Source organism: Dermacentor andersoni, chromosome 4 (genome assembly GCF_023375885.2).
Source record: "Dermacentor andersoni chromosome 4, qqDerAnde1_hic_scaffold, whole genome shotgun sequence".
Classification (NCBI taxonomy): Eukaryota; Metazoa; Arthropoda; class Arachnida; order Ixodida; family Ixodidae; genus Dermacentor; species Dermacentor andersoni.
In genome coordinates this window covers 143,483,340-143,500,040 of record NC_092817.1, presented here as the reverse complement: position 1 = coordinate 143,500,040, position 16,701 = coordinate 143,483,340, and the positions used below count along the sequence as shown (strand labels likewise).

At 47.3% G+C, this 16,701-nt stretch overlaps 1 protein-coding gene across 1 annotated transcript in view; it reads left to right on the top strand.

Moving 5' to 3' along the window:
• Window positions 1-16,701, top strand: part of LOC126537730 (uncharacterized) — a 146,538-nt gene that overhangs the window by 87,754 nt on the left and 42,083 nt on the right. The window contains exon 2 of the mRNA XM_050184818.3: window positions 13,686-13,962. Within this exon, the coding sequence (XP_050040775.1) occupies window positions 13,693-13,962 (270 nt within the window). The 5' untranslated portion in view covers window positions 13,686-13,692. The remainder of the gene's footprint in view (window positions 1-13,685; window positions 13,963-16,701) is intronic.

The window sequence follows — 16,701 nt, the reverse complement described above, 5'->3', positions numbered from 1 at the left end:
ACAGCAAGCACTTCTTTTTCTTATTCTGTAGATTCTGTACCATTGTGTAATGTCGGTTAGATAAATGATATCGGTGTACTTTTTGGTAGAGCCACGGACTTTTCAGTTCACACTATAGGCGTCGCAATAGGGGGGGGGGGGGGGGGCTGCCCTCTCTTCGCTCTGTTTGCAGACTATCGAGGGAACTCAATTCTCTTCTCCTACGCCATTCCGCAAATTGTATACAACAACCTGTCTTACTGAACCGAATACGCGTCGGTCGTCTGGAATGACATTTCTAAGTACAACAGTGACATTATAGATCGAGTCCAGAAAAAGTGTCTAAGCATGCATAATCACCGCTTTGCTCGCACGGACACTGGACCACTGTTCGATTATTGTCATTGTCTTTACTTCACTGCTGACGTAATCGCGCTGATCGTCTGTTTCTCTTCAAACTCCTTCAGAGTGTCCTCACCTCTTCCGAAGTCGTCAGTTATGAAGTTTCGGATTCCACGAAAGATCACCAGAGAACATAGACATCTTCATGTTCCTGCCTACCATTACCAACATAAAGCTGTCCGCAGATAGCAGTCTTTAGAAGGCTTATTTTCATGATCTCGATCTTTTTTATAACTCACTCTCATCGTTGTTTTTTGAGCTTTGCGGTGTTGTGTTATAGTTTCACATTTTGTTCAACTGCCTTTCTTCTACTTTTTCTTTTGTATTCACCTTGCGCTTTGTTGTATGCACACTCTTCTTCTCAAGATTATTTATTTTATTCAATACTTTTTTACTTATATTGCCCTGCTGTTCTTTTCATTAATGTATGTGTGCGCCAGCATTCATATCTCATGGTTCTTCCCGGGCACGGTAAATAAACAGTTGATGATTGATTTGTTCATTGATTGATCGAGTAATGTATTATTATTATTATTATTATTATTATTATTATTATTATTATTATTATTATTATTATTATTATTATTATTATTATTATTATTATTATTCCTTTTTTATCCGAATACCGGAGAAGCCGCTCCAGTAGGAAGCGCGCAGTACGTAAACCGTCCCTACAGGTTTAATTTGGAACGCAGCCTTTCTGGTTATACTTAAAGCCGTAGGCGCCACGGCGAGCCTGGTATAAGAGGCGTTGCAGATAACAATCTCACTGACAGTCACGTCGCTTCTCTTGTGAACGAGTACAGCAGTGCCCGAGCCACAGGCGCAACGCGACAGGTTGCACGCCCGTCCTCCGTTATCCGCCGTTTCTGTCAAGGCACAGCCCCCAGTTGAAGGGACGAAGCACTTCGCGCACCGAGCCAGACGCCCGTACGCGTGGTGTGCGCGCTCCTTCAGGTGCGGTCCGAACAGCGTACGCAGCCGCAATCCCACGCCGCTTCCACCCAATTGACCCCTTATACGAGATGGGCAGCCGAAGCTCTCCCAGCTCTCTCTCTCGTATATAGGAGAAGAAGACGCCCATCTGGGAAGAAGGGAAGCCGTGTCAATTCGGTGTCAGAGGCCATCCGCCAGAAGTCCCGTCAAGCAACCCAATTACCCCGAGGGGCGAGGCGGCCCCAACCGAGGGGCCAGAGGTGAGGAACCGCCGGTCGGCCGGCAGGCACGGCAGGCGGCCCGCGGCAACGCCGGCCACGGCAACAGCGTCGGTCCGGCGTCCCAGAAAAGAGAAGCGCCCCGCGCTCGTCCCGGAAACTGCTGACCCTGTTCTCTCTTTTGGGCGGCCCACTGCCCCCGCGCCTCCTCCGATGCGCGCCCATTGTCTCGGACACCCCCGACTCGAGGGGCCTCCGGCGCTAATGGCTCTACCCCCCCTCCGGCGGCGTTGTGGTCCCCTCTCTCCGTCTTCTTTGAGCAAACGCATCCGAACGCCTTCTTCCTCGCACCGCGCTTTCCGCGCTACGGTTTGTGGAGGAGGCCGGCGACGAGCGGCTCCACGTGCTCGAAAAGGTCCGGACGGTTCGGTTCCCAGGTGGACTATGCGCGAGCGCGCATTTGAAAGTCATCCTCGCGTGCGAACGACGACAACTGAATTACGGAGCAATTCGGACAGTCGCACTCTATAGAATGAGGTTTCGAGGGGGTCGTGAATTGTTTTCCGCATGATCGAGATGTTCGAGACAGAGACAAAGCATTCTCTATGGACAAAGCGCAGAGGGAAAGGGAGGGTACGGCGGAAATAGTCCACGGTGTTCGCACGATGGGTGCATTTTCTCCGCAGGATTTTTTTTGTTTTTATTCTCTAACATCCGTACGGCCTTTACGCTCTCGACATTTCAAAACGTGCCCCTAAAATGTGCACAACTGTTAACCGCGGTCGTTGACCTATTAGAAAGCGGGAGCATTTGGCTAACTGGTCGCTGCTAAAGATAATAAGCTGCGAATACCAATGGTCTTTGATTAACCCGCCGTGCCGGCTCGGTGGCTATGACATTCTGCCGCTCAACAAGAGGTCGTGAGTTCGATTGCCAACCGCGGCGGGCACATATCGGTTGGGGCGAAACATAAAAACACTCGCGTAAATAGTTAGGTGCGCGTTAAAAAATATCAGAGGGCAAAAATTATTCCGGGGCCCTCCACTAATGGCAAGTTCGAGTGTTGCTTTGGGTGTTAAAGACCATGACCAGGAATCAATCAATCAATCAATCAATCAATTAATTAATCAATCAATCAATCAATCAATCAATCAATCAATCAATCAACCAATCAATCAAACAATCAATCAATCAATCGCATTTATTGCCTCAGGTTTGCTTCGTGGTACGTCCCGCCCATTTAAAGTCTGGAGTGGTCCTTTCCGGTGTATTGAATGGCTCTACTGACAATTACACAACGCAGCGAAGCTTACATAAAGAAGAGGTGCCCATTACAAGAAGTTGGGTGGTTTACGCGATTCCTTTTTGCTGCCCATATTGTCCGATAGACCTCATTTTTACCAAGATTAAATGCTTGAAACGCGGAGAGACCTTAATAAATAAAACATACTGGCGTCGCACCGCGAGCTTGCACGACTAGCTTTTGCTGTCTACATTGTGTGGATGATGGGGCTCGTATGAGCGAGAAATAAACCAACGAAAAAATTATAAATAAATAAATAAATAAATAAATAAATAAAACTCAAGTGCACGTAAAAAGAGCTACAAGGTCCCTCGGTACCCCCCTCCCCCACTAAAAAAAATAAACAACTAGGATCTTGATGGCTCTGGCAGCGCCAAATCTCCTCCTAGAAGGATCTAGAAAATAATTCGTCTGAATCTAGTTACTAGCAAACGAAGATCCCAAGTTCGCTAACGCTACCCAGCCGCCATATTTAGTACGTCAGAAAGAAATCATAGGCAAGAACGCTCCATCACGAACACGACTCGCCTGTCACAATTTTTGCTGTTCAGTTATTAGGCAATCATTAAGTTAATTTCGCTGTGAAATAAGCAATCCATCGTAAATGCGGAAACTGCAGCGTTAATTTTTTCATTCCATTTTTTGCACGTAATAACACATCCCTGGTCATAGCGCACTAAGGAAAGAATTCTTTCTCGGTGAACACGAAAGCTAATGATCGAATCGGAGTGTTGTTTGTTTGTTTATTTGCTTGCTTGCTTGCTTGCTTGCTTGCTTGCTTGTATGTGTTTGTTCGTTTATATTTCTGTTTGTTTGTTTGTTTGTTTGTTTGTTTGTTTGTTTGTTTGTTTGTTTGTTTGTTTGTTTGTTTGTGAACGCAACACTCACTTTCACATAGCCTCGTACTTCTTAACCAGCACTGCTTCAAGATCTTGATATCGTTACCGACCTTTATTCAATTACACTTTCAATTACTTCCAATTCTCACGTGATGTTTCGTGACAATGTCGTGTCGACTGTGGGTCGCAGTGGTCTTCACTAATCCATGTTGCTGTCGCATTCGAGTGATTGATTCATTTATACGTGCAGCCAGTGCAGTTAGGAGGAGACTATTAAGCATTTCCTCTGCCAACGTTCCCGCTTTGGCTAACAATGCCACACTCTCCGCTTTAGTTTGAGCAGACTAGACTTTGGAATTTGTTACTTAACCTGCAGTCCTGGGAGTCTGATTTCGACCCTCGTCAGGCCCAGGAAGCCACACGAGCGTTCATGGGTGCATGAAGGCTGCAGACTTTATTGCCCGACTGCAGAGACGCCGAGCCTTTGTATAAAGTTGTCTAGCTGACGCTGTTAATTTAAACTCCCGTCTTTCCTCCATGTTGTCTCTACCCCTCTATATATTCCACTCCTCTACCTCCTTTTTCGGCAGCCGACTGGAGGAAGTCTAGCTGGTATCCCTTTATTTTCTGCCCTTACTCCACGCCTCTTCTGTGTTTCTCTTCGCCTGTGTTTTTTTCATCAGAGTGACCCTACACGTATTCGACTTTCCTCAGGGGTATTTCCCGAGCGTTTGTTAAAGAGACTCTGAATAGAAACTAAAGCTTATCGATAAATAGGCGCCTAAAACCAGGGAGAAGGCGAAAAAAGAAGATAGTACCAACTCGCCCAGTTTGCACTGTTAACACTAACTTAGTTTAGACTGATTAAGTATTCTTCCAAAAATCTGTATTCATTCATTTTACTGTGAGAGGCTGATTACTGAAAAAAAAAAATGAAGGCCGAACTCAGAAACCTCCAGCGCTACTATTTAAGTGCGACGTATTTGACTTCAAAGTCTTTTCTCGAATTGGGGCCTCCGTTATGCAGCCAGAAACTCCGTAAGTTTAGCCTTTGGCTCCTTTACTATGCAAGATAGCCCATCTTTACCGATGAGAAATTAACTAGGCCCTAGCAAACGCTGTCAGCATTCATGACGTCATGGCAAGCTGTCGCGGGAACTTTAAGGCGACGTCGCCACCCGTCTTTCGTTCTTTCTTTTTTAGTTGGCTGAAGTGTTTTAGTTGTCTTTTGACATAGTTACACTGTAGAATGTTACACAATAGTGTGTCTTTTCTGGCTTATCGTACATCCTCTCGCGGCAAGAGTGGCTTCTTATCATGTTGGAGAATCTTACTGATATAACTCAACTTATATTCCTCTTTAGTGTCCCTTGAACAATACGAGTTTATGTGCACCTGAAGCACGGCGTGATTTGCTGGATCACGGAATGTCTCAATGGGCCTTTCATGAGTTTGTCTGGACATCAGTTGAAGAGGACATCACTGCCGTTGTCTTCAGCATAGTTGGTCTTTCGTGGCTTTCGCATAAACAGTCCCGTGTCTTCTTGTTGCCCTTAGGCACATTTGCAGCAGGATGATGGCTCTCTCTCTCTCTCTCTCTCTCTCTCTCTCTCACGCGTGAATAATCCTTAGCTGTCAGATCCCGCTTAATCTTTTCCACAGTGTGTAACTGTCACATCTATATGAATTACTAAGAATCCTTTCCTGAGCTTGTGCTTCCTCATGGATGCTATGACATACCAAACGACATCTTTCCTATATGCTTTTACGCCGAAGATTGTGTCGCGTACGTAACGTTTGCTCATAACGCTCCCTTTCTTACTCCCGGAAAGGCTCACATCGTCTTTGCTCTGTGTGTTTCGAATTACACAACGGGTTACTTATGCTACGTTCGGCACACGTGCGTCCTCCTGTCTTGTAATGACAAACGGTGTGAAAGAATTATCTTTTGCCACAACAAATGTGTGCAAACCGTCACCGCTTTAGAGCGAGCCTGGAGTTTTTTGCATATGTACGTACTTTTAATTAATTTTTTTTTAACATGACTGACTTGGTTTGTAGCCTATAGCTTATTCGCGTACATCTGTGCTTGCATTTGTGTAACCTCCCCCCCTCCTGCGCTCCACCCCCTTTCTGGAACACCCCTTGACTGTGTTCTCAAGCGCTTTGCCAATGAATGGACGTTCATGTGACTAAGCTGAGCAAAATTCTATGCATTAAGCACTGTATTCTATTCCAAACCCGTGATATAACGTGCTGGTACTGGTATGTAAATACCAATCCACTCGGGTATCTTAAGCTCAACAGATTGCAGCAGTAGCCTGTGTCGCGACAAGATAACAGATTGCGCCAACGGCATAGACTGATGATGATGTGTTGATGATGTTTGCAAAACTCTGACCTAACCCGAATGTACCTCGGCTTGCACCTTGACAGTCGGTTGAAACAGCTAAGAGTCCATTTGAGTTGTCCTATCGGGGCACGACACCCCGATAGGCCAGCCGGCCACCCACTAGCCCGAGGAGTACCGCATGAGTACCGTTCACACAAGCGTCTCAGGCAAATGTGAGCGCGACAAATCTAGCTACTACCTACTTTTGTCGGACTCGTACGAAAGCACTGACCGCAGCCAAGAACGCAGGATGCGTCAAGCGTGGTCGTCCGAGCGATGCAGCTATAAAGTTACGAAATGTTAGTATTTTCTCCGTCATCTTTCGAGTACGGCCGCAGCAACCTGTTTTCGTTTTTCGTCTCCTCTCTGGCCGATATGACGTCACTTTCCCGCGAAGCAAAGCAGTAAGATACTTTCGTTGTCCCGCTTATTCAGCTGCCCGTTGAATGAAAAAGGTTCGCGCATCGATGCGGCGCGTGCAAGCGAGATCGTGTCCCGCCGACAAATAAGCCGTCTTGTACGCGAGGGATATACGGTCCAGTGTGTGATACAAGCCGGCGAGCGCAACGTGCGCGGGCATTGACCTTTCGGACTCGTTCGTTTTGAAGGGCCAGCGCCTGCCTGCTGTGACGGCCGACTTAATTAAATGCTGCGCGCTGATACGCGCGATCTGCTCTCGTTGTTGCCGCTCTGGCGGCGTCCTTTCGGTGCAACATGGGCGAGGAGGAAAGCGGACAGTCGGCGTCCGAAGAAGCGTGGGAAAGATTGATCATCACTGTAAGAGGATACGCGCGCGATTGAAGCCGCGGAATGCGTCCCAAGGGTGGCAGAGGTGCGCCCGCCTAACGGTGACTCATCGCGGCCGCGTAGCCACAATGTATTCGAGACGGATGGGTCTGCGATACTTCGCGGTTTATTTTTCTTCGGCGCAGTTGCACAGTATCCGACTAGCGGATGGAGGCGGCGGTGGTATTCGTAGCTCGTTTTAGGAGGACCGACTTTTCGCCGTGTCACAACAGCGCTTGACTGTAATCGTTTTTATCAGACACTAAGTCATCGATCTTTTGAAACACTCACGACGTATTTGAATCATCATCATCATCATCATCAGCCTGGTTACGCCCACTGCAGGGCAAAGGCCTCTCCCATACTTCTCCAACAACCCCGGTCATGTACTAATTGCGGCCATGCTGTCCCTGCAAACTTCTTAATCTCATCAGCCCACCTAACTTTCTGCCGCCCCCTGCTACGCTTCCCTTCCCTTGGGATCCAGTCCGTAACCCTTAATGACCATCGGTTATCATCCCTCCTCATTACATGTCCTGCCCATGCCCATTTCTTTTTCTTGATTTCAACTAAGATGTCATTAACTCGCGTTTGTTCCCTCACCCAATCTGCTCTTTTCTTATCCCTTAACGTTACACCTATCATTCTTCTTTCCATAGCTCGTTGCGTCGTCCTCAATTTGAGTAGAACCCTTTTCGTAAGCCTCCAGGTTTCCGCCCCGTAGGTGAGTACTGGTAAGACACAGCAATTATACACTTTTCTCTTGAGGGATAATGGCAACCTGCTGTTCATGATCTGAGAATGCCTGCCAAACACACCCCAGCCCATTCTTATTCTTCTGATTATTTCCGTCTCATGATCCGGATCCGCCGTCACTACCTGCCCTAAGTAGATGTATTCCCTTACGACTTCCAGTGCCTCGCTGCCTATTGTAAATTGCTGTTCTCTTCCGAGACTGTTAAACATTACTTTAGTTTTCTGCAGATTAATTTTGAGACCCACTCTTCTGCTTTGCCTCTCCAGGTCAGTGAGCATGCATTGCAATTGGTCCCCTGAGTTACTAAGCAAGGCAATATCATCAGCGAATCGCAAGTTACTAAGGTATTCTCCATTAATTTTTATCCCCAATTCTTCCCAATCCAGGTCTCTGAATACCTCCTGTAAACACGCTGTGAATAGCATCGGAGAGATCGTATCTCCCTGCCTGACGCCTTTCTTTATTGGGATTTTGTTGCTTTCTTTATGGAGGACTACGGTGGCTGTGGAGCCGCTATAGATATCATTCAGTATTTTTACATATGGTTCGTCTACACCCTGATTCCGTAATGCCTCCATGACTGCTGAGGTTTCGACAGAATCAAACGCTTTCTCGTAATCAATGAAAGCTATATATAGGGGTTGGTTATATTCCGCACATTTCTCTATAACCTGATTGATAGTGTGAATATGATCTATTGTTGAGTAGCCTTTACGGAATCCTGCCTGGTCCTTTGCTTGACAGAAGTCTAAGGTGTTCCTGATTCTATTTGCGATTACCTTAGTAAATATTTTGTAGGCAACGGACAGTAAGCTGATCGGTCTATAATTTTTCAAGTTTTTGGCGTCCCCTTTCTTATGGATTAGGATTATGTTAGCGTTCTTCCAAGATTCCGGTACGCTCGACGTCATGAGGCATTGCGTATACAGGGTGGCCAGTTTCTCTAGAACAATCTGCCCACCATCCTTCAACAAATCTGCTGTTACCTGATCCTCCCCAGCTGCCTTCCCCCTTTGCATATCTCCCAAGGCTTTCTTTACTTCTTCCGGCGTTACCTTTGGGACTTCGAATTCCTCTAGACTACTTTCTCTTCCATTATCGTCGTGGGTGCCACTGGCGCTATATAAATCTGTATAGAACTCCTCAGCCACTTGAACTATCTCATCCATATTAGTAATGATATTGCCGGCTTTGTCTCTTAACGCATACATCTGATTCTTGCCAATTCCTAGTTTCTTCTTCACTGTTTTTAGGCTTCCGCCGTTCCTGAGAGCATGTTCAATTCTATCCATATTATACTTCCTTATATCAGCTGTCTTACGCTTGTTGATTAACTTCGAAAGTTCTGCCAGTTCTACTCTAGCTGTAGGGTTAGAGGCTTTCATACATTGGCGTTTCTTGATCAGATCTTTCGTCTCCTGCGATAGTTTACTGGTATCCTGCCTAACCGAGTTACCACCGACTTCCATTGCACACTTCTTAATGATGCCCACAAGATTGTCGTTCATTGCTTCAACACTAAGGTCCTCTTCCTGAGTTAAAGCCGAATACCTGTTCTGTAGTTTGATCTGGAATTCCTCTATTTTCCCTCTTACCGCTAACTCATTGATCGGCTTCTTATGTACCAGTTTCTTCCGTTCCCTCCTCAGGTCTAGGCTAATTCGAGTTCTTACCATCCTGTGGTCACTGCAGCGCACCTTGCCGAGCACGTCCACATCTTGTATGATGCCAGGGCTCGCGCAGAGTATAAAGTCGATTTCATTTCTAGTCTCGCCGTTCGGGCTCCTCCACGTCCACTTTCGGTTATCCCGCTTGCGGAAGAAAGTATTCATTATCCTCATATTATTCTGTTCCGCAAACTCTACTAATAACTCCCCCCTGCTATTCCTAGTGCCTATGCCATATTCCCCCACTGCCTTGTCTCCAGCCTGCTTCTTGCCTACCTTGGCATTAAAGTCGCCCATTAGTATAGTGTATTTAGTTTTCACTCTACCCATCGCCGATTCCACGTCTTCATAGAAGCTTTCGACTTCCTAGTCATTATGACTGGATGTAGGGGCGTAGACCTGTACAACCTTCATTTTGTACCTCTTATTAAGTTTCACAACAAGACCTGCCACCCTCTCGTTAATGCTATAGAATTCCTGTATGTTACCAGCTATGTTCTTATTAATCAGGAATCCGACTCCCAGTTCTCGTCTCTCCGCTAAGCCCCGGTAGCACAGTACATGCCCGCTTTTTAGCACTGTATATGCTTCTTTTGTCCTCCTAACTTCACTGAGCCCTATTATATCCCATTTACTGCCCTCTAATTCCTCCAATAGCACTGCTAGACTCGCCTCACTAGATAACGTTCTAGCGTTAAACGTTGCCAGGTTCATATTCCAATGGCGGCCTGTCCGGAGCCAGTGAAACCTCGTATTTGAATACATGGAAACAAACGACGAAAGCGAGAGAGACAGCTAGTAATAGACAGTTTTAGTACTGTGCCATGATGATACGTACGCAGCCCGCAAGCGCTTTGCGGAACGTAGGAGCGCCTGTCACGTCAGAGCTTTTAGTACTGCGAAATGCCTACGTACGTAAGCGGGCGAGCGTTGTTAGACGCCGGGCGCGTCGGAATGCGTTGGCCGCGTCCGCCAGTAGGTCGAACCATCGGTCGAACTATAGACGCTGTTGATCTCGCCAACGGGATGTTACGTGTGGGCGAGTTCATGCAATGTCGAACTATATTTATGCCTTTAAGAGACTCTACTTCTAATACGGATGCAATACACGAATCATATCGAGGAAAATAAAAACCGAGCGCTTGCTTTCTGAGGCTGGCACGGTCATTTGCGACGAACTGCGTCGACAGGAGGTCGAGCTCTTCGCGCGAACAGCGCACACTGAACACTTCCTCAAAAACAAAGTTCATATTTTTTCGCTATGGATTCCCACCGCGCAGGATCCGGAAATGGCTTCGGCGCGTTCACCTCACGCAACAAAGCCAAATCGTGGGCCATACAAAAGTACAACCTTCCGCTGGTCGACATGGACGCCGCCATTTTGCGAAACTCTTTTGTCTCGTGCTCTCCCGAACAAACTAGACCCACGAGAGCAGCACGCAAGGCTCCCTGGGTACGCACGCAAGAATCGTATGCGCGCGTACGCAGCGACCGCGTACGCATCACGCACCGTTCGTGTTGCGTTCTGCGCATGCGCACTTCGCAGGACGTGGCAATCTTGCGTACGCAATGCCGTTACGTACGCAACGTACGCAGTACTAAAACTGGCGAATAATTCAGATGTTTGTTTTAAGCATTTTCTGTACATTGCGTTCGAAATTAATTTAAGTATGCCAAAAGCATCTCGAGTATCTCAAGCCCCGTGTGCGAAATCCTTGAAAGAACAAATTCCTAACATAAAGCGAAATTAATCACTTCCGCTCACGGTTGCCACAGTTGCCATACGTGCAATGTGTGTGATGCATTAACTCTTGTTTTATACATCTGCACGCGCTATGCGGCCTGAAAGGCTGCTCGAAAATCTGCATTACATCTTATCTCCGTGGCAGCTGCTTAGGGATTCGCCAAATGCTTGAACCTTGGAGCAGCACTAGTGCTGCAATGCGCGCAACTAAGTCGCCTTCAGCCTTCTTCAGAGACACTGGCCTCGACCCGACACGTATAATTACATGTTAGTGTATGTGTTCGTGTAAAGTGCATGCGTGTGTACTGTGTATGAATGCGTCACTTTATAAGCCACTCCCGTAATTTCGAGTAGCATGCTATAGGTACATGGCCTGGCGAATCTGCCCAGCATTCGTTAGAGAATGTTTCTCTCCTCTCGCCGCTGGAAATAAGATTTAGCGGCAATTTGGTTCCATATTTTAGCTCGCTCAGCAAATCACCGTCTTAGTTGTGCGTAGTCTATAGGCTATCGACCTTTACCTGCTCCCTCTTGGTGTTTACCTTTAGCAGTCGAGGCTACACTTTCAACTCACGGCACGCCGCCTTCTTTCTATTCTGCGCCGCACAGTGAACCGACCTAATAAAGGAAGCGCTACCTTTAGGCACGTTAATCTGCCCCGATTTTTGAAGTACCGTTAGTAGTGAGGTCCAGTACACATTGTAATACTTACGCAGCAGTCAAAACGAAAAAAAAAAAAGAAATGTAGTTCTGGGGTTTTACGAGCCAAAACCACGACCTCATAATGGGCACGCCGTAGTGGGAGACTCCGGATTGATTCCGACCAGCTGAGGTTCTTTAGCGTGCACCCAATTCACGGTAACCGGTGTCTTCTGCATTTCATCCCGATCGAAATGCGGCCGTCACCACCGGGATTTGTTTCTTGAGGCCTCAGGCTTAGCAGCGCAAATCAGTCAAGATGCTAGACTAAGTTAGAAACCCACGAGCTGTAGCTTCCGTGGACAATTTCCTCTCATAAATATATATTCGGTAGGTGGGCTTTCTCGGGCTTCCTTCGGACAAAGTACCTGCTCACATCTCAGTGCCCCTTTTCGTTGCCACGTGTCGTCTCTTAACTGCCGGGCACTTCGAACTCCGCGCATTTGCAGTTGTCCTTACGCTTAGCAATTCACTTGAACAGCGCCTTTTACACAGCGCCCTAGTGAAATCCATGGTTTGTCATGGGGAATCCTGTTAGAGCGAGCCAATAAAAAAATTTCCATAACTGCTTGTTCGTGATTGCCTTCCCATTTACGCTTGTAAATTCAAAGGAATGAGTCGGTTGTTACGAAAGACGAGCCTTTGAGAGCAAACTGCGCAAAAGTCTGTGTGGATATGAATAGCAAGAACCACAAGTATAAAAATTTCATCTGGCTGTTCCCAATGTATTCGTGCGGGGGCTGCTTTTTTTCTTTTTTTATCTTTCTTTAAAGGCTCCTCACCAGATCTGGTCACTTTGAGCTGACGAGCGCAGAGCCTGCAATGCGCGATAACGATCGTGTTTGCAAAGAATTACATCGCTACGCGCTGCGGAAAAGTCTGAAATTTCAATCCGAACGTCGTGTTCCCTTTCCCTCGCGGCGACCGCCCTCCAAGACGGACGGTGACGTACTCGTGTCCCTGCGCCTACGTACTCATGTCCGCAGTGTGACGTCGCTCGTGGTGGCACGTGACTTCGAGAATCATTCAAGGAAACATCTGTTATTCGTGTGATCTGTAGCTTGAATTGACGAATATAAGTTTAGAGAAATAATAAAACACACAAACGGGAATATCTGCGTGTTTATTGCTTTACTTCGCACCGAAGCAAGAGAGATGTAGTTCCGCTTCGTCTGCTTGTTCCCACGGTCGTGCAGTCACGTGCGCAGCTACCGAAACTATGTCATTTTCTACCGTGTTCCAGCGCCCCATGATCATGCTCTGCGATCCGCTTGTTCGGCCTCAGTATTCGTGTAGCACTGAAGTATACTGTTAGTTGTGTGTCCTTGGGCACAGCGCGCAAAATCGTGCGATGCGCGAAGCGAGACAATTATAACAGCTCGCGCGCAACGACATCAGCAAAAATGCGCAGCCCAGCAAAAGAGAACAAAAATTAAAAGAAAGGAAACAAATAAAGAAAAAGAAAACGAGGAGAAAAAAAATGAAGGCAGGACGCGTGACGTATGCGTCACGTGGTCATCGAGGTCCGGTATGTGAGAACGCAGGGAAGGAATTTCGCTTGCGGAGACTAGATGGTGTGAGTGGAGAGAGTGTCTGCTTGGCAGTGGAGCACGCCGCTGAAATCATGGGTTCGCGGCACTGAAATATTTCTATCTCGGCTATTAATGAGCCGATTTGAAAAATTCTTTCGGCAGAACGATTCCTGCAGGACACGTAGCAACTTCCAGCGTATAACCAAAATTTACTATGGGACTTGGTGAGGGGCCCTTTAAGTACCGAATGGTGTTTTCGATTGAAGTACCCGTGTTGATCGATGAGACTGCTGAAATGCTTGTGGCTCGTTTAGTAGTGTAGTGCTCTCTCGGATCAAATATTTGTCTTGTTCTTACCTTATTTTTCTTCTGTCATTTTCATTCATTTACAAACGACAGCCCGATGACGTCGCTTTCTCCCCTCTGCGCAGGGACGCCATGATGCGCGTACTGATCGTGGCGCTCTTAGCGGGGATCGCATCGGCCGGCGGCTGGCACGGAGGAGGCGGCGGTGGCGGTGGCGGCTGGCACCAGCACGTGCCCATCAAGCTGCTCGTGAAGCACGTGCACAAGCCCATCCCGGTGCCCAAGCCCGTGCCGGTGCCCCAGCCGTACCCGGTGTACAAGATGTTCCCCATCTTCAAGCCGTTCGCCGTGGCGAAGCCCGTGCCGCAGAAATACGTGGTCCACCAGTACCACAACATACAAGTAGGTACACGCGTTCGCGGGAACCGCGGGGCACGATGGCTCTGCGGTTCATGGGGCACGATGGCCCTGCGGGGCACAATGGGCCGTTGGCGCGGCAGGTGAGTGCCGCGCCAACGTAATTTCGAGCTCCCCACATTGTTATCAAACTGTCTGCCTCTCACTTCCTACATGTTCTTATTTCTGTCTTCAGCTTCCTTCTGCTGACGGGAACGACAAAACACGACGAAGCCTGTTGTATGGCGCCCTTTAGTTACATAGTAGAAAGCACGACGAAAGAGACGAAATTATTTGCAGGGCGTAATTAACCTACTGGAAAAGAGGAGTAGACGAAGCCACGCACAGGCGCCGATGTTTTATTAAATCAACAAGAAATGTGGAAGCGGCACGACAGTTAAAGGGCCCCTGAAACGGTTCGGACAAATTTTGTAGACGCGTAGGGTACAGCTTAAGTAGAACATTCGCACCACAATTTAAGTGAAGCGTTACGTATTAATGGAGCTACAAGCGATTACAAGTTACCCTCCTCCCTAGCCATCTTTTCCTCCTCAACTCGTTCACCGAGCGATCGCGGCTAAGCTCCGCCTTCACTAGTTCTGCGTCACGATGCGACGTCACATCGTCCACTTCCGGTTGTTTTGAAGCCCGCCCCCGCCCGCGCGAAACCTCTCCTCTAGCCGCTTGGCCGTCGACTCCAAGCGAGAGCTATCGAAGCAGCGTGAGCTGCGAGTATTCTGTCGTAGCGCCGAACGTGTCTGGTATTCCGGTAATCACACACTAGCTGAAGTTTCGACAGAACGGTGGAGGCAAAACTCAAGCTGATGAAGGAACCTTAGCGTAGACGTACGTGAGCTGCCTGATCGGTCTCCACGGTCCAGCCACCCGTTGGCGCAGAGCTTAACCAGCCAAAGAAAGAGCTAGAATTGCTCTAATCAAGTGTCAAACATTTTAAACACTGACAAAAACAAAGTGTTAACGATTACACTCCTGCGAAAAATTTACACCAGCAGCAAAGAAGAATACATTTTGTTACTGCTACTGTGTGTGGTTGAGCTCTATGCCACCAGGTGGCTGCACCGTGTAGACTATTCACATTTGCGCTTCTGTTCATCACCTGAAACAACATGCAAGGGGACACAGCCTTGCGCTTGCATTTCCCCCTAATACAGGACTCGCGAAACGCTATTGCGTTAGTAATCTTCCGGTGTAAAGTGACGGCCGCAATCTCGCAAATCCTGGCACCGATCGGATAGCGGCAGTCCGATGCGCTGCAGCCAGTCCGCTCGTCTACTCGCTTACAGAGGAACACGCTGTCGCAGCTTGACATATTTCCAGTCGCTACGTTTGCAGTCCACAACGCAACAAAGTTGAATCATAGCGCTCGCGAAAAGACAGACCGACACTGACGGCGGAGCTCTCGTCAAAGACGGAGCACGTTGTAACACAAGCAGACGACACTTGCTGTGTGCCGGAAAAGCTTAAGTGTTATGAAAAATTGTTGTTGTGGATTCTCTTTATGTTACTTTCTTTTTATAAAAACAAATTAACTAACATTCCAACTATTACGAACATCTTTTGTTTACCATAAATTTGGAAAAATTATCGATCACGCGCCCTGGTCAGCCAATCGGATAGCTCGCCCCACTGACGTCATATGGGTGATTTCTGTCATAGGGGTAGGGGCGGCCTAAAATTCCGCCGTGCAGTGTGCTGCGATCGGCAGCGATGTGCATCTTTAAAACCTTATAATAAATTACACACTTTACGCGGAGCACTTAGATGTGTCAATTAATGATCAGAAGGACCTACTCTAACGACGCAGTACGTTTGTATAACATCGTCAAAATCGTTTCAGGGTCCCCTTAATCCTTGTCATGGGTACAATGACTAGTGAACCTGCACAGCCTGGGGTTTCTCTGTTGGAACAGCACGAGGATTCAGTGGCTGCGAATACACCCTGTGGCGTGTGAGCGAATTTGTCGCTAGATTTAGTGTCTTTCTTTTAGTTTAGCGCTGACTTTTACTATTAAGCGACCGGCGACTCTTTTGGCGATATGACATCGGCGACATTTTAACATCGTCGGATTTATAAAAGGTAATTCGAAAATGTCTTTCTTTTTCTGAAATGCACTTTATTATTCAGAGCAACAAGTAGGCTGTCGAAATTGGCTGTACGGCGCTTAGGCTCTGTGACCACGATGAAGCAATGGATATCTCCGTTCTCGGAGGCCATACGCTGCACAGTTAACTGCGCTGTGGGAAACAGGCTTCACATTATCCTCACGAAATGTATATTTTATTATATTCTTTATACAAACTAACATAATTTGTTATAGGTTCAATGGTTCAAATAGGTTCAATGCCTGGACGTTCGCACGCGTATAGCAGTACATTAAGTCCCCAAAACTTATTGAAATAACTTTTATGGAGAGATTTACAAGGCAGCATATAAAATAAGACAGGTCAATTGTAGAAAGCCGCACATATCGGAGGGTCCGGGCTCGTTCACGTGAATAGAACAAATCTTAACCGCTCGGAGCTCTCAGATGGATCAAGGTGCGGCAACGGTATACTGGACCTGCATGAAAATCGTGTAACTGTGATTACCGTCTTGATAACATGACTGTCATCAGGTGCACGCCCTGTGTTGCAAACGAAAGACGAAGACGACAACGGCTATGACGAAGGCACGAGTATGATCGTGCAATGGCGCCGGAAGAAATCGAAGAATAGAAAGAAGAA